The sequence below is a fragment of the Lates calcarifer genome, linkage group LG13 (assembly GCF_001640805.2).
Source record: "Lates calcarifer isolate ASB-BC8 linkage group LG13, TLL_Latcal_v3, whole genome shotgun sequence".
Lineage (NCBI taxonomy): Eukaryota > Metazoa > Chordata > Actinopteri > Centropomidae > Lates > Lates calcarifer.
The window spans coordinates 896,494-921,926 of NC_066845.1; the positions used below are offsets into that span (position 1 = coordinate 896,494).

General features: G+C 40.7%; 1 protein-coding gene and 1 non-coding gene across 2 annotated transcripts in view; one reads left to right on the forward strand and one right to left on the reverse strand.

Moving 5' to 3' along the window:
• Positions 1–1,746: 1,746 nt before the first annotated feature.
• The window catches only part of LOC108901589 (coiled-coil domain-containing protein 60), a 29,612-nt gene continuing 5,925 nt past the window's right edge, over positions 1,747–25,433 (reverse strand). Inside the window, exons 4-13 of the mRNA XM_018703166.2 lie at positions 20,930–21,100; positions 19,943–20,077; positions 16,082–16,186; positions 14,362–14,449; positions 11,705–11,909; positions 8,202–8,280; positions 6,183–6,323; positions 5,690–5,815; positions 5,269–5,458; positions 1,747–4,096 (exon numbers count right to left, since the gene is read on the reverse strand). Of these exons, the coding sequence (XP_018558682.1) occupies positions 3,941–4,096; positions 5,269–5,458; positions 5,690–5,815; positions 6,183–6,323; positions 8,202–8,280; positions 11,705–11,909; positions 14,362–14,449; positions 16,082–16,186; positions 19,943–20,077; positions 20,930–21,100 (1,396 nt within the window). The 3' untranslated portion in view covers positions 1,747–3,940. The remainder of the gene's footprint in view (positions 4,097–5,268; positions 5,459–5,689; positions 5,816–6,182; positions 6,324–8,201; positions 8,281–11,704; positions 11,910–14,361; positions 14,450–16,081; positions 16,187–19,942; positions 20,078–20,929; positions 21,101–25,433) is intronic.
• On the forward strand, positions 11,075–11,147 carry trnam-cau (transfer RNA methionine (anticodon CAU)). The gene has a single exon. It is a non-coding gene; the product is annotated as a tRNA-Met (tRNA).

A 25,433-nucleotide genomic window follows, 5' to 3' on the forward strand; every position in this document is an offset into this window, starting at 1 on the left:
TGGAGGTTTGGTCAGAGAATGTTTTCAGGCCACAGTCCAATTCAAACAAAAACTGAACAACTGCAAAGTGTCTTCTTTGGAAAGACATTTACTTGAGATATAAAATCTAAAAAGTCATAAAGTCTTTCTACATTCCTGCCTCTAACAGGACATTGATATAAAATACAGGAAATTACTAACTTTACTTCATATTCCAAGAAAGCTTATCAGATCAACACAAAGACCACCTAGCTGACATACTGCACAGATGTAAAATAACTGCCAGAGACAGCAGAGCAGTACGCTTTCACCACTGTACCCACAACAGGTGGTTTCCCTCAGCGGCCTCAGCTGTAAAAGTGTTGTGCGCACTTCAAGCTAACACTACACAGCTATTTCGGTCAGTGGTGAGAACAGCCTTCAGTCTATCTTGTGTGTGTATGTGACAAGTCACTTTGAACTTGGCCTGAATGAAATTTGTCACAGCGACATAAAAGTCCAGTCAGTCTCTAGTTTTTTCCCTGATAGATCTCTGGGAAAAAGTAACTAGGTAGACATTTCGAATGTGTGCATGACTTTGAGAACAGCGTAGGTGCCCTTAGCTGTTTGAGCAGTGATAAGAGAGTGTCTACATGTGCAAAGCGCCAGCTGCAGGGAATTTATCAGTAGGACAAAGGGCTGACCGAGAGAACATGCAGGAGCAGGAAGACACAAAAAAGGAACTGCTAAAGGAACTGTCATGTAGCCATGACAGCTTTTACATTTGAAATTTCAGGCAGATTATTATCACCTCACAGTGAGTCTGAACTAAAATAAAGATTAAAGTCTTATTTTTTAACATTGCCAGCAAGCAACACAGATTATAAAGATCCAATTGTTATATATAAGTGGTCTGACTGTGAAATTAGAGAAGTACAACTGCAAAAGCACCATAACGGCCTATATTTCACAACACCTAATGTCTTAGTTTATCGTTGATTTCACTACAAATCTGCTTTTTTGTTATAAGTTCAGGATCCAGCTTTTGGTTGCATAACTTTTCACCATTAAGCAAACACCTTGTCTCTGCTCCTTTTCATGCAGCCAAATTCACTTTCGTAACTGCACGAGCATGTCAGAGCTGCTGCTGCCAGTAAACTGAAGAGTAAATATTGAATTTTCCTGTAGGTGGCTCAGGTTGTTGTGCCCTGATATGGTGTGACGGAAAGAACACAAGGTTTTAAGATCAGGAAGAATAGGACTTTCAACTATTCTATTCAACTATTTAAATATATTTACTGGTGCTTTATAACAGATTTCTACAGATGATGCTATCAGCTTGTTCCACTCTTACACTCACAACAAAAGCTTTCACCAAAATGATACATAAATCATAGGTGCCTAAAATCCTCTTGTTAATTTCTAATCCCATTCTGTCTCATCTTGTTTTTTTTTCCATTACTTCCTCTACAGCATTTATGTTTTAGTTCCTCTTTAATGCACTGTATTTTCAGATTCAAGAACCATTGGAGTTTGACTGTTTCTCCTGTGCTCTTCTCTTTTTTCTTTAAAATCATGTGTACTTTTAAGACACTAAATTCAAATACAGTCACATTCAGTGAATAGTTTTCAGATTCTAGACTCAACAGCAACTACACTTCAGATATACAGTATATCTGGGATGGACCACAGCGTGGTCAGGACCACACTCTACTCTGCCACCAGCAGACCAGCCCTGCAATAGCAGCTGTTTTTTGTTTTTTTTTATGTCCACACAGTTGACTCTCAGTGTCTCCCCAGTTATTGCTTACATCTTTCATCAGTCACAGCGGTTTGGACCTCACCACATGAAATCAGCATATTGTTGAAGACAAAGACGCTCATGCAGAAACAGAGGAATCATTTTTTATTACTTAAAAGGAACATTTAGTGACTTAATGTTGTACTTAGATAAAGTTTGAGGCTTGTGGGAAACAAATAAACAATATAAGAGTGGTCAAAATCAAAGCAGCAGAATTCAGTATATCTTAAACTTAAGTTGTGAGTATGAGTTATGTCCTGTATCTCCCATAATGAAACTTTATGGTATCTTTCATTAGGCATTCACTGTTTTTCCAACTGTTGATTGGAGTATAAAGCCTGGTTAAACAATCATGTGAATGACCTGATTATCCTACCTAAAATTGGTAGGAGAGCTCCTTTAATGTTCAAGCAATCAGCTGTATTAGATTAAGTTTTAAATCTATATTTTGAGGCAAAAAACATCCCAGCTAGTCAAACTGTGAGACTATAATATGCAACCTTAACTTTTTGGCCAGTAACTTGTAATTACAACTCCTTTGTAATTTAGACATGAATCAGCTGCGTTCATTAAACATCTGTCTTTTGGAAAAGAAACATTTTCATTTTAGTCTGTGTTTCTACTTAAGGCAGCTTGTTCATGCTCACTGCAACTAAGACTCTTTTCCAGCCTCAAATCCTATTTTATATTTTACTTATGTGCATAATCACACAGTTTAAATCCACTGACTTGCAGCTATATTCATTATTAGCACTTGTATTTGTTATCTTATGCTTTATTTGGTCTAGACTTTGTGCCCTGAGGCATGAGCTTTAAAACCTGAGTGAGAAGTTCAAATGAAAGAATGCTTGTCCCCCCCTCATGTTTGCCTCTGCCGCCCTGCACCCCACCATCCCCCTGCCCAGGGCTAAAGTGAAGAGGGGTGTGTGGGTGGGTTGAGCTCAGCTCCCAGACTGTGTGGCATTCCTGAAATGTGTGCTAGCTCTCTGCCCCCCACCCCCTCAGTCCCACCCCACCACCACTGCACACACAAGCTCACACACAGGCTAAAGCAGATTTGCCCTGCCCTGTCTCGCATGGAAAAAAAAGTAAAGTAAAAGTAAAGTATATCTTATCATGAATGGATAAGTAGGTCTCGAAGTATTTTTCAAAAACAGGAGTTAAAACAACAAAAGGTGCATTTCTTTTAGTTAGGAATGTTGTGTATTATATTTGACAAACTCCTTTACTGTTTTACTATATCAAGCATTTCGTCTCATACATTTGCAGTCACAAGATGTGATTTTAGACACATTCACTTTCAGTTCCTCTGAAATGCTGACGGAGGCAATAAATAGTGAACTGGAGTTCATTATTCTTATCTGGCAGGCAGGGAATCATGGGTAAGCCGCTTTTATTCACAACCCCATCAGAAGGCGGAGCGGGGTTAAAGGTCACTGTGAGTGTTTAGCTGGGTTCAACGGCACAACTGAGTGTCCGTGTCCCTGAGTGTTTATCCATCATCCCACTGTTTATATCATCTCTGTGCATTATCAAGGCCTGTACTTTTGTAAAAAAAAAAAAAAAAAAAAGGAGAGCTTTTCCATTGAATTTGCTGGTCTAAACACTGAGTCAAGTAGGTCTTTCCTTGAAAACAGGAAGGGGTGAGCCTACAGTGAACTCTCACATTTGGCAACATGTACTGTGATTTTTTCCTTTAGAATACAAAGATTAGCAAAGGCTGCCATAACAGACCAGACTAATAAAATAATAACAAATAGCACAGCAGAAATATCAAATTTTAACATGTAAGATTGTGAGTTAACACTGGAGACTTACAGGAAAATGTGCTAGAAAAAGATAAGCTGGCAACCAGGAAGGCATTTGGTAGCTCTTTGCAGGTTCTCTTGATAAAAGGAAGAAGTGAAAGGTATGCACTGGTCTTACTTCCTATTTCCTGCTTATTGTTTTGTCTCTATCTCTGTGTTTGTCCCTACTTGTACACGTGTGTCAACCATGTGATTATAAGGATGAAAAGTCTTGGACCTTTGAAATTGGAATAAAAACCATAATTTCTTCCACACCCATCATTTTTGTCAAGTTACTTTACAGGCTATTTCAAGCTCAAATTAATTTAAAACCTTTGTGCATGTCTGTGTGTGTGTGTGTGGTGTGTGTGTGTGTGTGTGTGTGTGTGTATATCTATTTGTCCCAGCCTGTGGCCTTCCTTTCAGGACTTTCTGAGTGTGTTTCACCTGGTACTGTGGTACTGTGGTACTGTGGGGGCAGAGTGACCCTTGAACACAGCCAAACATTGTACTGCTCCCTGGGCATCTGGACCACATGCTCCATGGCAATCTAACAGGAGAAGAGAGAGGGAGGAGGGATAATTTAAATAGAGATGGAGAGAGACACAGACTGAGATGTATACTGATAGTTTATACGGTCAAAAGTGAGAAATGAAACACAAATATACTCCAGAAACCTGACAACTGATGATCACAGAGCCACTGATGTAAGAGATACTAGATAAAATTTGTATTGTAAATGAAATTGAGGAACATCTCTATGTTTGTTTGTGAATTAACTTTGGAGCCACAAACCCTGACTGAACTTTCTCCTAAACACACTCACACACTTTCTAGACAACAATTCTAGACATCCCCCACCCCAGTCCGCCTTAGAGTCCTCCTGCTGATCCAGAAATGGAAACCAAAACAAGTCGTCTGTGGTCTGATTCAGTGCTGAGCTTCAGAGAGAGTCCCTGCCACATACTGTCTTGATAAGGAACACAGAGAGAGAACTGCCACTGGCCATCACTCCCCACTGACCCCTTAAATCACAGAGCCATCTTTACTGTCCCCAAGTGTTATTTATCAGTTGGCTCTCTGTCATTACCCCTCCAGTTATCTGCTTTCGAGTCTGGGAAGAATGTATTGCCCCTTGTTTCTGACCGGTAGGGGCGTGTTCAAAAGGTTCCGGAGTCTGTTAGTTTTGGAGCGAGACTCATCCCTAATTGAAGGTTTAGAAGGAGTGACCAGGAGTTTATTGTCTGGGTTAAGTTTGGGGAAAGAACAGAGGAGTTCCAGAAAATCCCACAGTCTAATCTTTTATTTGTATATGGACCATGTGGAAATGCATGATAACAACATATTTATGATGGGAACAAACATAAATCTTTAATCAGTTATAAAACTGAATTAGAGAATTTGGCATCACACATTTTGTACAGTTGCCTCATCTCAGAGTGTTGAACTTGTGCCAAATGCAAAAGCCTACTTTAACAACAATCTCGGAAATCAACCTCATTAACAAATCAGTAATGCAGTAAACTGCGCAATGTGATCTGTCCCCAAACACATGATGATGGTCAAACTGTTGGTTGATTTTGTGATTCCAGACTGTAATGTATCTGTGTTTTTATTTCTTATTTTGATGCTATTTATTTCTATACATTTCTCATTCCTTGATGACGTGTGCTAGCTTCCAGTAACTTTGTGAGATGTGGTGTGAGGATTTTTTTTGCATACCTGGACGGCCACACACAGCTCAGGCAGACAGAGCTCCCACGGCTCGAGACCCCCCAGGACCTTCAGGAAGAGCTGAGGTCGAACCCTGATTGTCTGCTGCTCTGCAAAACCACTCAGTTTCTGCAGCACCCGGCTCACCGCTCGCTCCTTACACACCTCCACAGGCAGGCTGCTCAGCAGAGTGGACAGCCTCATAGGGATGACAGAACAAACCAGAAAAGGGATCACTTCTATTGACAACATCATGCTACAACACATGAGAATATGGTATATATGAAAGATACATATGCTCACCACATGTACGTACACATTCACAGATGTGTGCAAACACAAATCTGACCTCAGCGCTGCCCCAATAAACCCTCTCAACCTCCCTGACTCCACATTCCACACAAGATAATGTCTTCACCAGGCTGCATACCACTTATTGTTGCTGTATGGAGCCTCTGTCTCTTGGGACTTGTAGGTCACATGATGAGGAGGGTGGTGGGATTTGGTCATGTGACACAGAGTGCGATACCTCTGGAGACCGCTGTTTAACCTCTCCCTGGATGGGAGAAGAAAAGTGAATGAAAAGAAGGAAGTAGAAGAACGTGTAAGGGATCATAGTCAGCACATGTTTACATTGTATTGGTACACTGCCTGTATTTAACTAGTATTCAAAAGAGTATTAAGCACACAGACTGATACAACAGAGCAAACAGGGTTGTTAGATAATTAGCAGTTCAGTCTGATGGATGTTCAGGATGTTAACCCTCTCTATTTAAAACATGCAACAGACTTTTGAATGACTCAGTGTGAATTTAAGCACAATCAGCTGTGATAATGAATGAACGAATGATGAAATTAGAAATTCTGGAAGAAAAAAAAACCCCAGTAAAAATAGTCTTTTTGGGACTGGATGGTGGTCAGACCTGGCTTTTTGCTCCAGGACATCAATGTAGCTCTGAGCCATGTCCTCAGCCCTCTCATCGAAGGCAACTCTCAGCTCCTGCAGCATGGAGGCCTTAGTGTTGATTAGATGGCTGATGGTTGATGGGGGCTTCGCAGGACAGCTGACACAATGACAAACCATATTTACTGTTAGATCTGTTGTTGTGATTATATCAAGCATGTCTTTCTCTCTGCTTTTGAAAAGTTCAAAAACTTGCTAAAGTTCACAGTCACAAAAGTCACATAAAAAAGTTCATTCTAATGAACTGCTCAGTTACATTCAACTGTTGGCCCCAAATCTCCTCGGTTGCTTTGTCTGCATGTTTAGGATAACTTGATCCAACACTGTTCATCCAGTATAGATATGAGCACTGAAATGGGTAAGAGTCAGCAAATTAACCTTTAACCTGATAGACAATCCTGTGTGCTAGTGTACAGAGCCAAAACAAGTACTTATATTATGAGGAATGTAAGTGTAAATCATGTCAAATCATGTAAACCTATTTATAATACTTGAAGTACTTTTGAATGTATGGCTTTGTAACCTGCACACATTCAAAAACTGATATCAACAGAATATAATACAGGTACGTTATTTTAACATGCACCTTTGGGGTTGAAAACTTCTCTTGGACTTGGAGCAAGGTTTGTCGTCTGTCCTCTGAGGACGGAAGGATGTGTTTTAGACTCAAGCTGTCAAACTGGAACAGAGGGTGCTTATAACAAGTAAGACTTGTTTATTGAAGAGACTGTTAAAACAGGGATAGGTCAAACAGGGTAAAGGTGTCATGCCTATTAAAACTGAGATCTTGTAAGTCAATGGGCTATAGTCAGATGGTTCTGTGAAACAGGGCCCATGTCTGTTGCTCTTCAGGGGTAGGATTAAGTAAGACCAGTCCTAATGGTGCAATTAGTTACTGGTTTTCTGTTTGAAAATGTAGCAGTTATCAGGCAAAACACTTTCACGTGTGCTCTAAAGATCTAACTTTTCTTTTGAAATGTCTTTTGTGAATGTGTGCCCCAGAATATACATCTGTGGATCAATTAGTGAGAGCTATTTGTTAGATTTGTTGTTACATTTCATGTACATTTGTGTATTTGTTTGCTGTGTTTACATGCATTTGGCTGCATGAAGAAAATGGAGTGAAATATAACGGAAATGGAAAAATACAGGTGTAATTTATGTAACTATTCAAAGTTATTTGAAATCAAATGTAGACCCTCGTGACACAAACTCATAATGACTGAAAGCACAACTGGTTAAGAAAAAACAGTAATCTGATACATGTAATCAGTCATTGACTGGTGGTTATCATGTGATCACACCTTTTACAGCCAAGGTAAATATCAGGTAATAGACAGCACCAATGAAATTCTTCACTCTTGTTTCTGTCCTCGCTGCTCTAATGAGTGAATTTCCCACAAGTGGGATAAATAAAGTCTATCTCATCTTATTTTACAACATGCCCCTTTACCCCTCATCCACAACACAATTCCACTGACGCTTTACAACAAATTCTTGTCATAGTCTTCTCAAATCACTGACGTTAAAGCCGTGAATAGGCCAGAGGAGGAGTGAAGATGGAGGGGACTAAAAATAGAAACACAAATTGAAAGGTTGTCACCACAGAGCGAGTGAGAAGAGTACAGGTTGAGCTGCCACTGCAGCTTTCCCCTCCCTGCTCCTTTAACACAATCATTGACCAGGGACACACAATGTTGTCCTGGCCATGACATGGACCTTTGTCCTCTTTATGATTATTTGCTGTTGATCTAGGAAATAAAGCTTTTGCTACTGTTCCAGTTACTGCAATCATGATGGGAGCACAGGCCCTGAGGGACAACAGCAGTCAGGGGTAGAATTTAAGGATTTATTGCAGTAAGCTGGTAATGACACTGTGCTGTAATCTTTATGTTTTTACAGTGTTACTGCTCAGGCTCAGCCTGCTGAAACACAAGTCATGAGTTAAAGGGACAGTAAAATGTTGAGCAGAACTTACCTGCCTGCCACACTGCAGCTCTGGGGACTTTGGCACTCTTTCTTGAATCTCTGGTGAACGTGTGGCAGTGTTCGAAGACCTAGAAATAAAAAAAAAAACAACAACACTTCATTCCTTTTATCTGTTCTCTTTCACCTCTTTCTCTAGCTATAATTTTTTTTTGCCTTTTTGTCATGAGTGGTTTGCAGAGTCTCAGGATATTATTTATCATGGGATGTGGAGTTGAAGGAAGGCAGGGTAACTGGAGCAGGAGTGACATCAAGTCAAACTTATAAAATTATACATTATCATTCACGAATAATCCTTTTGAACGTATTCCACACACACCCTTCATACTGTAGTTGAAAGGCAATCATTCCCACACTCTGAAAACTAGTCCGCCCTGCTTCCTTATGAAAATCAATATGATGTATTTGTCAGTGTGTAACAGTTCAGCTCATAGATTTTTATGTTCTTATTTGGTTCGCTGACAATTTCAGTTCTGCTCAAATCCTCACGCCTTTTACAAACAGCCTTAAAATATTCTTCAAACTTTTTCTGTTACATCTCAATAATGAGTATTACATCTTTTGTAACTGAATAATTTATGCACCTTCCCGTGTGCTGGTTGTGAACTGTTATTATCATTTTCTCTTTTTCTTTCTTTTCATTTTCATCTTAAGCACATTGAGTATGCCCCTGTATATCTCAAAAAGACTGCCTGATAGATATCATGATCTGTTTCATGTGCATGGGGGTCTGGAGATAAATCTGAGGGCTGACAAGATGATTAAGGAAGTCACACAAAATTATGTTGATTTTCTTCTGACTTAGAAGAAGTTATGGAAGAGGAGAATGTGTAGGATTTGTAGAAGTAAAAGGAATAGAAATATAAGTAGGCCCAATTGTACAAAGAAGATAAATTAGCAAGTATTGCAGAGATACATGTACTTCCACATAGTAAGAAAGGTACAATATGAGGTCAAAATCTCTCACTGTCTGTGCTGTTTCCATATGTAATCTCGTAGCTCCCCCTAGTGCTCACATGTTGTTACTACTCCATGAAAAATAGAGGAAAGTTGATCCTAGCATGTACTCCCACTGAAGCAGCAGCTAGCAGTTTATACATAGATGTCACACAGTGATGACACAATAAATCTTCATGAAGCTTCCCCAGAGTATAAAGCATTCATTAAAATGTTAAATACCAGCCTAAATGATTCAACTTCTCTATGAGCTGTGACAAAATTAATCACAGTGTGGCAAATCGTGGGAGATGAGGCGCTTATTAAAATGTATAGCATGATTTCTCACGAGGACTAGCTATAAAAACCTGCAGCCAAAACTGTAATAGCCAATAACTTTTGCAAATTGGCTGGCTTTAGATTGAATAAATAGAGTTCTTATTTTAATTATCCCAAATGAATGCGGCGGATTAACTATCTGCTAAAAAAACTACTTGGGGAGACATTGAAATGAAAAGATAAACCTCCTAATTATTCAAAGTTTTACAATTCCTTTTTTCATCAAAGAGTTGGAAAAACGACTTATTTTTTTCTCAAAGTAAAGAACTCCTCTTTCAACTTCATTTACCAAGCAAAACAATGTAGTGTGGGCAGAGCTGCACATCTCCAGTGGCCAATTTCTGGATTTGAGACGTAACTCTGGGGATTAGCTGCAAGAGCAGTTAATTGCTTTAAACCAATGACGCTGAATTAATCCTTTGATTTCTGGACTCCTTTTATGATTATGATTAGAGCGGGAGCACAGGAAGAAGGAAGGGAGGGGGCGAGCGAAAGAGGGAAAAACATGTGAAAAAGAGAGAGTAATGGAGAGGAAAAATACCAAACAACAACCTAACAATGACTCAGGCAGTGACTGCTAGCTGAACAGTCTTTCATCAGGAGGTAATGATATGAAACCTGTAATCTACAGGAGGTGGGGGAGGTGGGGAGATCAGATGACTAATTATACTCCGCTCTGAAGCCTGAAGCAGTGCACTCTGGGAACCAGCGCAGGGCACAGGAGGGCTGAACCCTGGCAGAGAGGCTCTGACCACCCAGCTGAGCGGTGCATCAAACAGACCCAACTCTTAATTTGGTTTTCATCTCTGACTCAGCAGGTGGTGGGTAAGTGTGTGTTTGTGTGTGCTCGCGAGGTTGAGCAGGGAATTCAGATACAATCATGTTTTTGTTTTTCTTTTTTCTATGAAGCTGTGTCTATCTCTACCCACGAGAATAAAGTGACTTTTTAACACTTTGTGATTATTAGTTCATGTCAGAAAGCTGTTTCTATGACAACAGAGCTGAGTTTTCTGTGAAACAATGTTGAGAGACTGCACCCTCACAGCGAGTGTTTTTTGTGAGGAGAAATTGCTTCGGCTGATTCTTTTTTTCTTTTAGGTTCCAGTTTAGGTTTTAAATCGGGTTTAGGGTTGAGTCTGAAAACACCGTCGCTGAGTGACCATAACAGCAGTTTATGGTTTTGTGTTTTCTGCATTTCAATGTCAGGCTAAGAACATGGAAAAGGTAGATTACAAAAGTAACAAAAATTGAAGTAACTGCTTAGGTTATAGTACTTTTACCTGCTCAACACACCCCTTGACCTTTTGTGCAGAAGCCCAGAAATAATGTACCCAAAATAAGAAGGTTACTGTTCCTAACCTCTTTATATGTCACATCCAAAACATCAAAGTGACGACAAGATATTGAATAAAAGTTACAGATGCACAAACATGGTAAAAATGTAGGTTTTTTGCCTTGGCAATTTTGTAGCTCTGTCATTTGTGTGGAAAACACGTTGGGGCCATAGCCACAAGCCTGAACCTGAACCAGCTATTTGCAGTGATATTATCCTAAAGCACTGACATAGAGCTTTCAAACAATGTGTAACAGGCCTCGTTGGCGCAGTAGGCAGCGCGTCAGTCTCATAATCTGAAGGTCGTGAGTTCGAGCCTCACACGGGGCAGAGTGCTTTTTTGTCCCCACTATGGGACTAAGGATTATCTTATCTTATCTTATCTTGTCAAGATTGGGTGTAGATTGAATCTGGTTTGGACCAAAACACAACTACCAAGGCCAAAGCATTGAAGCATTTTAAAAGGTCACAAACTGTGGATTCAGAACTTTCATTAAAGTCGCAAACACCACAGGAAAAAGCTCTGAATTCCATACAGACTAAAAGACCCCATTTGGACCTATTTAAGTATTTAAATGTGTCTCACAGACAGACTAATACTGCTAACATTCGTCAGCAGTATCGCAACCTGAAATTACATTTTTCTTGCCCTTGGCTCAGAGACTAATATTCACAATTATGTTACTATTTTAGCCTGCTTGTACTGTTGCTATGAGCTTGGATGGTGAGCTGAGTCAGTCAGAAGGGAAAAGGCTGGGGGCCAAAATATTCACCTCTTATGGGGCTTTTGACTCCACCCATAAATGTTTAACAATTGAGTTATTTCCCAGTATGTCTGCATGCAAAAAGTGCTTGACCAGCTAAAACATCCAAATCTGACAACTTACATTCTGAGGGAGGCCGGTCTGTCTCCTCTGCTGCTCCTGGGTACTCTGTGTCCTCCTCAGGGCCTGGGACCAGAGAGGACAGACTGCTGCCCACAGTGGTGAAGGTGAGGGCAGAAAGGGAGGCCACAGTCATGACAGAAGACTTCCTACGGACGTGGAGCCGAGCAGAAGAGCTGCGAGGGCGTCTTGGATGAGTTCGACGAGGCTTTTGGAAAGGACAAGGATGGGGGGAAAAACACTTTGGCTTGAAACATGGTAAACACGTACGTATGTGTCAATTTTCATAGAAGTGAGGTATGTGTTTAGTAAACGACCAGAACACAGAGGTGCACACATATCCACACACACACACACAAATACATAGGAGTGACAAATCATTGTTTGGTCACAACAGACTTTCAACCCATAGAGGTCAGTACAACAAAGCTTTTCTTCCATTAAAGATTTACTATGCAGTTGCTATTCGGGAGTTACTTCTTAAATCCTACCCTGATCTTAATTTCAATCTTCAAATTAGCCTTCAAAGGGAAATCCATCCTTAAGAACTCTTATTATGTTACACAATCATCAGTTTGTGGTGTGAAATGTATTCTTTGATCTATTTGAAGTGTTCCACTTCACCTCAAAATGCATCCTCTACTTAGGTAAGTCATTTCCTACGTTGCCCAGGTTGCCCATCGACCCCCCCCCCAACCTCCCCAACTGAGAATCATTATAAACTTGCTGCTTTCAGTCCAAGATAATCACAGCATAGCTGGCTCCTCAGACGTGTCAATGATTGCTACCACACCCCCTTCTTCAAAACAAGACATCTCATAATAACTGTATCATATTTCTGCACATTGAGGCTGCTGTGAACAGAGAATGTCATCATCTATAATCGTGTCTTCTTCATGTGTAACTGCTCTTTGTGTTAGTTCTGAGGGACCAAAATCTGGCATTCACTAGCAATGGTTCAGATTAAACCAAAAACTTTTGTTCTTGTATCAAGTTCCATTGTCACAGTGCTAAAAATATCTGAGTGTGATGTCTAACCATCTGTGTTTGTCCAGTTATTCATAAGAGAAGGCAAGAAACATTCAACCTAAAGCCCAGAAGCGGTGAAATGTTGCTGTAACAGCCATTTTTAAATAAGAATCAATTTTCCTTAAAACCCGAGTAAAGTCTTTTGATCATTTGATCCTCATAACTGCAGAAATATGCAAACATACACACACACAGACAAGCTGACACACAGCAGCTTGGCACACAGCGATAGGTAGCCCTGTCTCTCAGCTGAGGACGACATATGAGCAACAGAGAGGAGCCAGACACGTCTCTCCCTCCCTTCCCTCCCCCTCTCTCCCCTATGCCCTTCCCTCTCTCCCGCCTGTCTGTCAGAAAAGACCCAAGCCTTAAGTGTGTGTGATGTTCCCATCAGCCTAATTATCAGGGTGGAAGGAAGCACAACACTTCAGCAACAGTGGCAACAGCTCTCCAAATGTCCTCTACTGCCACACACTGCCATCCCCTAAGGAATAAATGTTGGTGGTGTGTGTGTGTGTGTGTGTGTATGAAGATACTTATTATTTGCTTATTGAGTCAGTCTGTGGGTGTAAGCATGCATGTTTGTCTGTTTTTGTCTGTGCCTGAGCATCAAGATCTAAGGTTTAGAGATTATTAAGTGCTCAAGCATGAGTGAGCAAATGAACCTGACTTTTCCCTTTTTTTTTTTATCACGTGTGTTTGTGTGTGTGCACCTGTGCGTGTCGCTGTCACGGCTCAGGATTTCTCTCTCTCTGCAGAGTGTGGCATGGAGGGGACTTTGAAAGATAAGTTCTCTGATCTCAGCAGGAGGTCTGAGTTTGCCCAGAAGTCAGGCGACTCAGGGGAAGTCAGAGATAATTAAAAAATATGAGGACACCTGAACCTTACACCCATAGGTGATTGTTGAATATTTCATTCCATAACCATGGGTATTAATCTGCCGCGATAACAGCCTCCACTTTTCTGGGTAGGTGTTCCACACAATTTTGGAACACATTTTTTGCGGCCATTCAGCCACTAGAGCATTAGTGAGGTCCAGCACTGATGCTGGACGATAAGGCTTGGCTCACAGTCGGCGTTCCGGTTCATACCCATCAGCTGGATGGGGCTGATGTCAGGGCTCTGTGCAGGTCAGTCAAGCAGTGGGAATTGGCACACTGAAACAGGAAAGGGCCTTCCCCAAACTGAGTAAATAGCCCACTTGCTGGGGACTATTTTCAGCGGCAGATTAGCACACATTTGGTGCTCTGGTGAGTATTTACAACAGCAGGACAGTCTGCATGGGATTGACTAAAATAAACTACAGTGCCTGCGTTAATGGCAGTGAGGGAATACGCCACCCAGTAGAACAGTGTGGCTCAGTGATGTGTTTTAATAGTTTGTGGACAACAATGGAGTTCTATGGCAAAGAAGAGGAAGATGTGTCAGGCTTTGGATAGACAGATATTATGTGTTAATAGGACCAATTCATTACTGGTTTTGGAATTCTCATGGTATTTTTAGACAATAAGGGAAAAAATGAATTATCCTTTAATTGGAACTAAAGGTCTAAGCCCAAAATATGAAAAACAACAGCACAAAAAAATAAAAATAAATAATAAATAAACAGAGTAAATAAGAGTATAGAATACCTTGGCGGAAACAAACTGCTCCCATTTGTTCTCAATGGCTCTCTCTTTTTTCAGCGTCTTTATTGCGGTCCTGCCTCGGCCAGGGTCTCTGCGAATGGAAAATAATAGCCGCCGTTGTGATACACTGATCACTCCCTCCGGTGACCTTCTGCGACTCGCCGCTAGTCGAGAACCGGCCTTCCTGGCGGAGGCAGCTCGTGAGTCGCTCCGGCCATTATCAAAATCATAATTCATCTTATCGTAAAAAACTGTACAGTGTTTTAGATTGATGCCCAACATCAGAGCTGCCCGCCCGGCGGACAGCCCCAGCAGTGGCGTAACCTTGTGATAATGTTTCATTTCATCCTCTCCTTGTCTTCCTGTACAGTAATACCTCAGCTGGATCATTTGGCCCATAAAGCTTAAGACTTTCTGGGAAATTGGATTTGAAGCTGAGTGAAGGCCCTGGAGGCTGTAACATGATGACGTTTGGGCACAAAAAAAATCTTTTTGTAGCTCTTTTCTTCCCTTTCCTTCCGTTCTTTTCTTTTTCATTTTTCTATCAATTATTCAAGGCTTACAGTGGTGTGCAATAATATGCCTGTACTACATTCTATAAGGAGCCATTGTGACTGAATGTGGCACAGTTGCCTTTAAACTTTATGAATTCATCTGTTCTCCCAGTCCAGGTCTCCTCTGACATTTGAAGAAGCTGCAGCATTAAAATCATTATAGTCCGTGTCAGTCTTTTTACCATTAAAAGCAACAGACAAAGGAACTTGACAGAATGAGTGTGTGAGAGAGATCATGAAGTCATCATAGATTAATATTAAGGCAAGAAAAAAATAAAGAGATGTAAAGAGGGAACCTTGGAAAGAACTGCCCTTTGAGGAATTAAAGTAGACTACAGATGCAATCTAACAGCAGTTCTCTGGGTTCAACATATCTGTATAGACACCACACAGCTGCTACTTGTGCACTTTCTCTCCATTTCCTCTCTCTCGACTCCCTGTGGTGGGTCAATATCACGGGAGCTGGAACCTGAGGGTGGGGGGGCAAAGATGGAAGAATGCAATCTCCTCGCTAAGCCTGGACCCCCTCTGGAGCTTTGGACTTTATATTTCATCCAGCACTGTCAGCTGGCGCCTGCAGCTCCTCATCACTACCGGCCCTTCATCACCGGGCCTCTACAGCACAGATACAGTGTCTCCTCAGGTGGCTCGCTTAAAAACTGTGTGGATTTGACAGAAGTTCTCCATCGGTCAGCGTGCAGAGGTCAGGACCGTAATGAACCGGTCGCTGATGGATATGTCACTCATTCTGCTGTGTTTTAACCTCTGGACTGACTGTGACTCCGAGCTGTGGAATCACTCTTTAATGGTAAATGACAGTTCATGTATTATCTGTGGTGCTTTGTATGAGAAGAGTATGAAGACAGTCACTGTCATAACGCTCCATGTGCTTTTGACCCTCATTGCTCACTGTGAATGCTCAATTTTCCTGTCATTCATAAACAGGTCAGGTTTTAACACAAACCCATAGAATATTCAAAAACAGAGACTGAGAACATTTTCTATCTGCATCGACTCGAGTTAAATTCCAAGCAACTCATTAGGTGTATTTCTATACAGAAATCTAAGCTGCTTTAAAATTCAACATCTTATTCATGTATTTGCCCTAACTGAACACTGGTTACTTGTGTGTGTGGGAGGTAATAACCTTTTACACCAGAATAACTTACTTGGGGTCCCAGCAAGCAGTGAGGGGCCCGACTCTGCCAGAGCAATCCAGGGTCAAGGCCTCCAGCAGCCAATTCAGACAGCAGAGCTGGCGGTAGATGACCTCCCTGCAACAGCACACAAAGACATGAACTTTAACATTTATTTGACATTTGTTTGCCTGTAAGAGTCCACTGATATTCTTTTATATTGATAATTATGGCTTCATAAAATAAACCGAGCCAAAAAAAAGGCCATCCTAGTGGTAATTTCCACAACAAAAAGCACATTTTTATCGTTACATTTAAATTCCGACCTCTCAAAAAATCCTTTCTTAACATCAAATATGTTGAATATTTTTCAGAATAAATGGGACTATGTGAAAATAAAGAAGAATTTAGGTTGCTGGAAAAGTTCACTTAAAAATGGGAGAATATGAATTATTTACAAAATAATCATAACCAAGAAATAACATAAGAAACCATTTAGTTTAGTCACAGCTTATTTGATCACTTCAGGAGAGCGGTGTACTTCCAAATTTACTGCAAACACGAACCTCATATGAACGCACAATGAGGGGATAAAACCAAGCATGAAAGCTAAGCTCATAAGGAACAGGACTACTGATCTGTTGATAGTGGGATACAGCAATTAGTTCTTCCATAATAAGTGGTGAAAGATTGGATCTATGTAAATGTAATTCTTTCCTGAATGACTGTTGACAGAGATGATGGTCAAAGTCCTGGGCTCTTAGTGGCTTATTACTTATATTATTGTTCTATATGAAACTAATATTTTTGTTAAAATTACAGACTATAACAATGACTTGATTCTTCTTTATTACTTGTGGTTTTAATCAGGTCTTTGAGTTGTTTTACTGTTGGATGTTAGACTTCGATATACTACATAGCCAAGACCTTCAGCAATCATTGTGTTTACAAGACAAGAGGTTAGAATATGTTCTCTGGGCAGCACTCCTTCTTCATCCTCTTATGATGGACTGAGGGCAGACTGGATGCTACGGTGACTTACTATCACAAAGTGGTATTACTAGACAGGATGGGCTAGGGCTAGCTGATTAGCATGCTAACTTCAGTAGAAGAAAAGTGACAGAAGCAGAAGATATCCACTGCAAAACCATTATACCCAACGTCCTCCATTTCCAGTAAAGACCCCTACTGACTGGTAAAATTAATGAATGAAAACAATGACGCAAGAGGCCCAACTCTCCAACACAAGAGATGTCATGGCAGGAACAAATGCAAAACCAGCCGTCTCTCTAAAAGCTTTGTAAGACTGTCACCTGCAGTCAAGCGATGCCGTCCGTCACCCCGGCACTTTCACGCTTCGAGGCTTTATGACCACATCCATTCCCATGATCTCTCCTAACACCTCAAACACAATATGAATTCCGCCTCCTTTTCCTGCCCTGCTCCCTCCTGCGCACAAATGTTGCTGCCCCAGGTCGCTCCAAGCTCTTTTCATTATCGACGAGGCCATTTGTCTGCCAGGCGGATAGTCTGCAAGATTAGGATCTGTCAGATGTCAGGTAACAGCCTTCCAACAGGGTTGTTATTTTCCATAGGTCTTGCCAGAAAACAAGGCTGTGCTCTAGTACTAGTGGCAATAACATAGTGTCAGAGGAAATGCATGTTGAGTTGGAGTTGATGTATAATAAACACAGGCTGTAGAGTGAGAATTTGTCGCTAGGGAACAGTGACCAGACAAATGTAACGCATGGAGGATTCCTGTGTCTGTGAGGATGAGGGAAAACCAGAGTCCCCACTTTCCTATTTAGCATTTGTAAATAGTATATAAATTATTAATACATTCAATTTAAGTGCTTGTTGGATCATATAGTACAGACTCATGCTTGGGCTTTGCTTCTTTCTTCCTTTTTGTTGACTTGAAATTTGACCATTTATGTGAAGAATAGGCCCCTATTTTGCTTGTATATCATGCTCTACTAGCACATTCATGAGGACACACACGTAGTACTCACATTATTATGGTACACCTGTAAACTCTAATGCAATCTGAAAGGACAGCTCAACCATTCATTCTACCTTTACAAACATAACAATGTTCTCATTAAGGGTTGGAATTGTTTCTAGACATGAATATCTAAAGGAAAGATATTCTTATGAGTGAATTTTACTAGAATTTTATTGTTTATAGTTATTTGTTTCTTTATATTATCCGTACATGGTATAAGACGTTTGTGTATTGCACTTTTTTTGCAAAAAAGCTACTAAATGGACTTTGTGGTGAGACTGTTTTCTAAACTATTGCTGCCAAGAAGTTGAGAGCACCTGCTGTGAACCTCTGCATTTACTCTTCATACATATACATGTACAAGCTTAGGTACAGGGCACGGGCGGACGACAGACTATACAACAGGCATCTCATAGAGTGAGAGAAGTGTGAGGCCGCGAAGTGTGAAAAAAAAAAAAAAATTGTTCCTGCTCCTGCTATTTAATCATTTTTACACTCGTCATCGACATAATGTGTGATATGCACTTTTGTTGAAAAGCTAGTCATGTGGATTGTAGGCAGCACTGCAATCTAATGCTCTATACAAGATCAAAGCACTGCATAACACTCACAGAGCAGAAAAACCCTAAATGTTGCTTTTGTGAACCTCGGTTTTGAGTGTGTTTATTGTCAGCCACCACCTGAGTTTCTAACAAGGCAGATTTGTCAGAGAAAACTTTTTCTGACTCATTTTTCAGAAAGGTTAGCTCCAGTTCACGCAGCATCAAAGGAGCCTATGTATGAAAGAAATACAAAATGAAAGCATCAGGAGTATCTGTCACTCTCAGATGTTTCACATTAAATATTCAGCAATCTGCCAGTTTGTTTGTTTGTTTGTTTGTTTTGTTTGATGTTTGCTGAGGTGTAGTAACACATCTGTTTGACATGAATCAAACAGATGAACACTGACTGACAGGAAAGGGTGGAATAAGTGCAGTGATTCCTTAAAATCAAATGCTTTTCAAACATATCACCTCTTTCTGTTACTGTGATACACGGTGTGGGGATTCTTTAAAAATCAAATCTAAAATACATATGCCATCATTTAAACAAGGAGTGAATAGTTTGATCAGGATAACAGGAGCAAATATTCAGATGTTACACCCAGCTACACTAAATGATTAAAACAAGAGGTACTACCCTCTTAGCTCTGATGTCTAACTTTGTCTTCATTTTATATTCTGACTCTACAAGCTATTCATTCTGGAGGTCAAGGTCTTGAGCTTTCCTATCTGGCTACCTTGAAGACCTTCCTGCATAAAACTTTTTGCAGAGGGAACACAGCGTACAGCTGCATCTACAGTACAACAACTCTACTGATACATTGCATATGGTGAAGAGCAACACAACATTGTATAAGCACTGTGTTTGAAGGTTATAAGCTAAATCTGACAGGCTGAAGGACAAAGCAAGGCAGCTGTGTTTCTCACGTCTTTGTTACTGAAAGTAACAAGCACGCCTGTGCTTCCTAGCTGCTCGGGTGGAGAGCGCGGAGTGGGTTTTGCACGACTCCATCTCCATCTGTTGACACGGAATATCATTTGGTAGAACAATGTTTTTGTATGGAGGAGAATTGCTGAGCGAAATATGGAATGCACGCACCATCTTAGGCCAGCACAGCAAGACAAATCACTGAGATGTGCTGTGGTATGTGAATGCATGTCCAAGAGCAGGTTCGGCCTCTCTGGGGTCTGTGCAACCTAAAGTATACGGCATAACATTTTTTAACAGTGCGATCAACCACAAACAGAGCTCAGCTCTTAGAAAGCCTCTCACCTTCAGTACCTTATAACACTTCAACATGAAGGCTCATTCAAAAGCCCCCATGTTCTGCTACACTGTACCCTTACCTCGGTGCTTCATTCAGCAGAGAAGAGGTCAGAGAGTGATGGATAGGGGTGAAAGGTCGTGCTGACTGGCTCTTCCTCCTGCGTGGTCTTGCTTCAATCCCACCTGACCAGCTGGTTCCTGCTGGCAGAGGCCACCTGAATGCATATAAAGATAAGGATGGTGTGACTGTCGCCATTAGTAGTGATTTATAGGCATTAGTGGGCATAACTATATTAGACTACATGCAGGTTTGACTAAGGTTCAAAATACTCTTTTTATGAATGCTGATATACAAAGCTTGAAATAGTTGTCCATATTTTTACCATCTAATCTTCACCATTTTCATTTATACATTGTAGGCTACTGTGATTAAATATTAGAGAGATTTCTGGAATGTATTAACATGTAAAATAAAAAAAAACAACAAACAAACAAAAGTTTAAGAGTGTATATAATCTTAACAATAATCTGTACAACATATAACACTATCTATACCTAGAAGAAGAATCCCTCTCTCAGGACAGACATGCAGTAGGTACAATACAGAGTGAACTAACGAAGCAGTAGCACAAAGTTTGATTTTCCACTGTACAACTGTCAGCACTAAGTTTACTGACGTAGATCTATGACTAAAACAGCTTTTTAAATCTTTCCAGGGTATTTAATGTTGTTACTAGCTAACAGCAGAGAGATGACAGGAAATGACTAGACACAAGCCAGGGACATTACAGTTCATAGTCAGCACCTTCACATCTAGGCCACGAGGTTGCTTAGTGCTGACAGAGTGCAAGAATCTAAACTTTCTTTAGCAATATCAAGGAAAAAAGTATTAAGTAAAGTACATAAAGTGTGAAAAGTTTAAAAAGAGTTACTAGCGAAGTGCAACAGTGTTTGCAGTGAGGATCCTAGTTACAGTATACATCATATAAGACACACATTTTGTAACCAAGCTGAAGGAGACACTGCGAGATGAAATGAAAGTGAGCAGATGTGAGTTGTTGCCTCACCCTTCTGCATCACTGTCTGAGTCAGAGGAGAAACTAGGAGGTCGTGGCTCTGTTCTTAGCTGCTCCTCCCTCCTCATCTGCCGCCTCGCCTCCTCTTCCTGCTCCTCCTGTTCCTCTTTCTGCAGGAGGTGGAAGTAGCTCTGGCCCCGCTTAATTGCTGATGCCAAACGCCTGCAAAGCAGGGACATACAAGCGAGAGTCATAAATACAGGCCGTCACCAGAGTGTTTTAATAATGATGTATGTTCACTTTCCAACAACCCAAATGATAGAAATGAAAAAAAACAAAATGCACATAAACCACAAATGTCAAGCCTACCCATTAATCTCCTGTCTTTGTCAGAGACATAAAAATACCATCAAAGCTGATGAGTTATGGTCAAAAGTACTCGTGTGCCATTAGAATAATCCCTCACAATGATGCACACACACACACACACACACACACACAAAGAGCACTGTACATCATCCAAATCAGAGCTTACCAAAGCAGCAGGCGAGCACAAATAACACCTAACCAGAGCATTATGGGAGAAACGTGTTACGTCGGGCCAGATTAATGACTTAATTATGGCGGTTTAGTTTCCAACCATAACCTTTCCTCAAATACTGTTTGCTTGTTTTTCTCACGCGTAATTACCTTTGCATTAATGCTGCACTGGAAAATTAAAAGATACACGCACAGAGGCAACTATTGAGGTGACTTTGTCAGCAGACCGGAGACCTCTGTGTTTCCTAATCATTTCATGTGAGTGGTTTTCCTTCTTATGAGTGGAGGAAGCAGAGAAATGAAGGTCAAAGTGCAGGCTGCTGTGAAGCTTGTTATAGTGAGCTGGAGTGGAGAGTCAAGGCGGCGCACACCGCGCCGGCCGTGTCATCCTTTGTTGTTGGAATCAACTGGGATTCAAAAAAGAATATTAGAGTATTTCACCACCAACAACATCCATAAGAGCTGAATCACAACTTTCATTTCATTTTAAAGCACACACAGCCCTGAATGCACTCAGCTTATACGGATGTTGATGGTGGAGGAAGCTTAGCAACCAACAGCAATTTCAATATGACTGTGGCTCTAAGATAAGCAGACGTCAAATCACAAAGACAATATCCCGGGAATAATGTATATACGGTTGGGAAATAATTTAATATTATTGCTTATATACTTCCAGTGAAGCTGTATCGAGATGAGATGAAAAGTGTGTTATCTTTTCCAATATTCCGACGTCCAAATGGACGTAATTAAGATAAGTGTAAATATAAAAATAACAATGAGTCATTTAAAGGTGCAGAGTAAAGTTTGTGCCCCTTTTCTGTTTCTAAATCATGCTCCAGTCATGAGAACACAAGGACACACTCAGTGCTCACATTATTAGGAACACCTGTAAAACTTATTCAGTGCTATTAATTCTACAAAAAGCAGACAATGTTCAGTTTTGGCTGACACTGTCAGGGAGATATTAATTTAACCATATGTTTACTATTATGGCTGCAGTTCAGTGTTGTTGAACTGAATTGCATTACACTGAGAAGTGTTTCTAATGTTTTTTGCCCACCCCATTTACAGACACGAGTGGGGATGAATATTAGAAACATATTTCAATATAACTGCATTCCAGTGCAAACACCACCACTGAGTACGACCTCAGTAATAAACACAGCTGAGTTAACACCTCCAGGAAACTTTTGGCAAACCTGGCCTTTTTATGCTTCTTAAAGGTAGAGTATGTGGCTGGGCAGTTGCGCTGGATTGCATTAGATTGTACTGATATACATAATTGAGAGGCCAGGTAAGTGTATATTTCAAGCAAGCAATGAGATACACATTCCTGCTGGCATTTTATCAGTGCAGTGTTATCCCACTGACTCGACAGCTGGTGACAGTAATGAGTCAAGTAATGTCGTGATGCGCCAGCAAAAGGCAAGGGGAAAAGAAACAAAATCAAGCTAGCAAAATGGACAAGAAGCCAAGCCACAGACAACAGCATTCATATTTGATGCTTTGAGATTTTCAAGTCAAATAGATTTTATTTATCAAGATTGCAAATCACAAATTTGCCTCCTTAGATTTGTTAGATTCGTTAGATTCTAGATTCCTTAAAGTAAAACTCCCCAGAAACCCCTGTAACAGATTACTAACATAATCGTTACGAAAGTAACTAATATAAACTGATGAATATATTCTTTGAGTATCATGAACACCACACAGTAATTCTTAATATTATTAGAATAGAGTCTTGAAGAAGAGCAGCACCAGTAAATTATTTCACACCATTCATGCGTGCACACGTTCTATGAGTCCAAAACTACAGGCACCCAAACAGGCCTCACAAACTTTCTCAGAGCATGTGCTCAGTGAGAAACTGGGGTGAATGGAATGAATGGGGTGTTATCTTGTAACAGAATATACAGTTTTCTTAATAAAATCGTGATGTAAGTGATGCAAGTTCCAACATTTTCTAAATATCAGCTTTGCAAATGCTTTATATGGAGAGAAATGCATCCATTAGGTTTATTAGATCTCGCTACCCCGGTTGTCCAGAACGACGTGTGAATGTAAAAAGAAGAAGCTTCAATTTCCTGATTATAAACATTACAAGACAAGAATGAGAAGAGTGAGGGTCAGAGCTGCAGTGACCTTACAAATATTCTCATGACCTTTCCCTCCCAGGCAAACTAGATTTTCTGCCAGGGTGAAAACAGACAAGCAAAGACACAAACGCCTGCATATGTTCCAACCCTCTGCTGCTCCAGTTCTTATTTGTTATCTAGTGAGCAGCTGGCTGGTAATATTTCGCCCACAAGTGGAGCCAAGCACTTCAGCCTAGGAGGGGGGCACCGAGCACTTGTGTTCCAGCATGCTAATTTGGCTCCGTTCAGTGATACACCGAGTGCACCAGTTTAGCTAGGAGGCATGTCTGTTCTATTTGCATACCACCACACCCCTGATATCACTTATTAATCTTCAGATGTGACATCTAAGTCCAAAATGCAGCAGTCTTAATTAAAGTGTGTTTCTATCAGCATCATTAATGACTCGTAGCTTCAAATGTGCAAAAAGTTTTTCCCTGGAGTAGCTGCCGGCTGCCAAAAGCGTGGGAGGTGGCTCAGTGACCTTGCCTCAGACATGACTAATTTTGTTAGTTCTTTGTGCTAAAGTGACTCTTTTGCTTTAGTTAAGCTAATGCTTTTTTTTTTTTAATTGGTTAATATCTTCTAACTGGCAGGCAAGTGGGTGTATTTCTGCTTGTGTTTGGTGCACCACATGCACAAATGTTTGTGATGTGACAACAGCACTGGTTTCGTGTAACATGAAAGCTGAACAATAATACGCTGAAGTGAAAGTTGGAGGGGGGGGGGGGCGGGCAGGCAGGGGAAAGCTGCTGCGTCAATGACAGGCTGCAGTATTTGGTGTGACAAGAAAATAAAAGGCAATGAGCAGAAGCAATGTATCATCAATACGTAAACACACAATGAAACTTTTGTGTTCGAAAGCCAAGAAGCTCTGAACTGAAACCCCATTATGCCTTTCCTCATCACCACCGTCTGTCCTTCCAGTCAATAACAAGTTATTCTTCTCTGTGAGAGTGAATCATGACCATGAATTAGAGGCTGGCTTGAAAAGCTCATTAAAGATGACAATGCTTGGAAGGAGGATTTGATGGGTGGTTAAAAATTGATTGCAGTGTAAAAAATTTAGACATTTTTGCGTAGGGGAAGGCTGGTGGTGGAGGGGGACAGTTTTTAACAGATCAGATCATGGGAGCACTTGGGTGGCAGCTTGTTGCCAGGCAACACAAGAGATAGGGTTTGTGGTAGGTGAAGGATCTTTACAGTGATTAGACCAAGTACTATGGATACTATGGCTCCGCTCTGAATCTACTCATTGCTACTTCTCTCATGTGATCATAAATTCCCATGTGTGAATTTTGAAAACCCAAGTTACAATAAAAGGCATTAGCATCGTCAGTTTTGCAGGGCGTAGAATGCACAAGCTACTACAATGTTGTGTGAGTGACTTCAAAAACATTTCATAATCAAATCCTAATTATAAGTCTACAAGAAGAACGTAACTTGGGAAGTGTTATCTCTCGGCTACAATGCGATGAGAAACAGGACTCACAGTAGTGTTGACAAGACAGCGTGGGATGTTTCATGTCAACATCGCCAGAGACAAATGGCAGACTGCAACAACACAAGCTGGTGCAGTCATAAATGACAGAGTACCAGAAGCAAGTGTAAGAGCCAAAACACTCTCATTAGGTTTTGCAGTATCTACTGAGACAAAACAGGAAGGAAACAGCAATAAATACAAAACCAAAGTGGACTCTCACAGTAGCTGCACACCAGATAAATCCACAGAGCATTACAAAGTGATGCAAACTGTAACAGAAAAAATGTTCTGTACACATGATGTGAATAACGTGAGGACTGCAGCGCAGGAAGTGATCAAATTCAAATGAGCATCTTTAAATTTGTGTCCTAATTTCCACCTCATCTTTAAATGG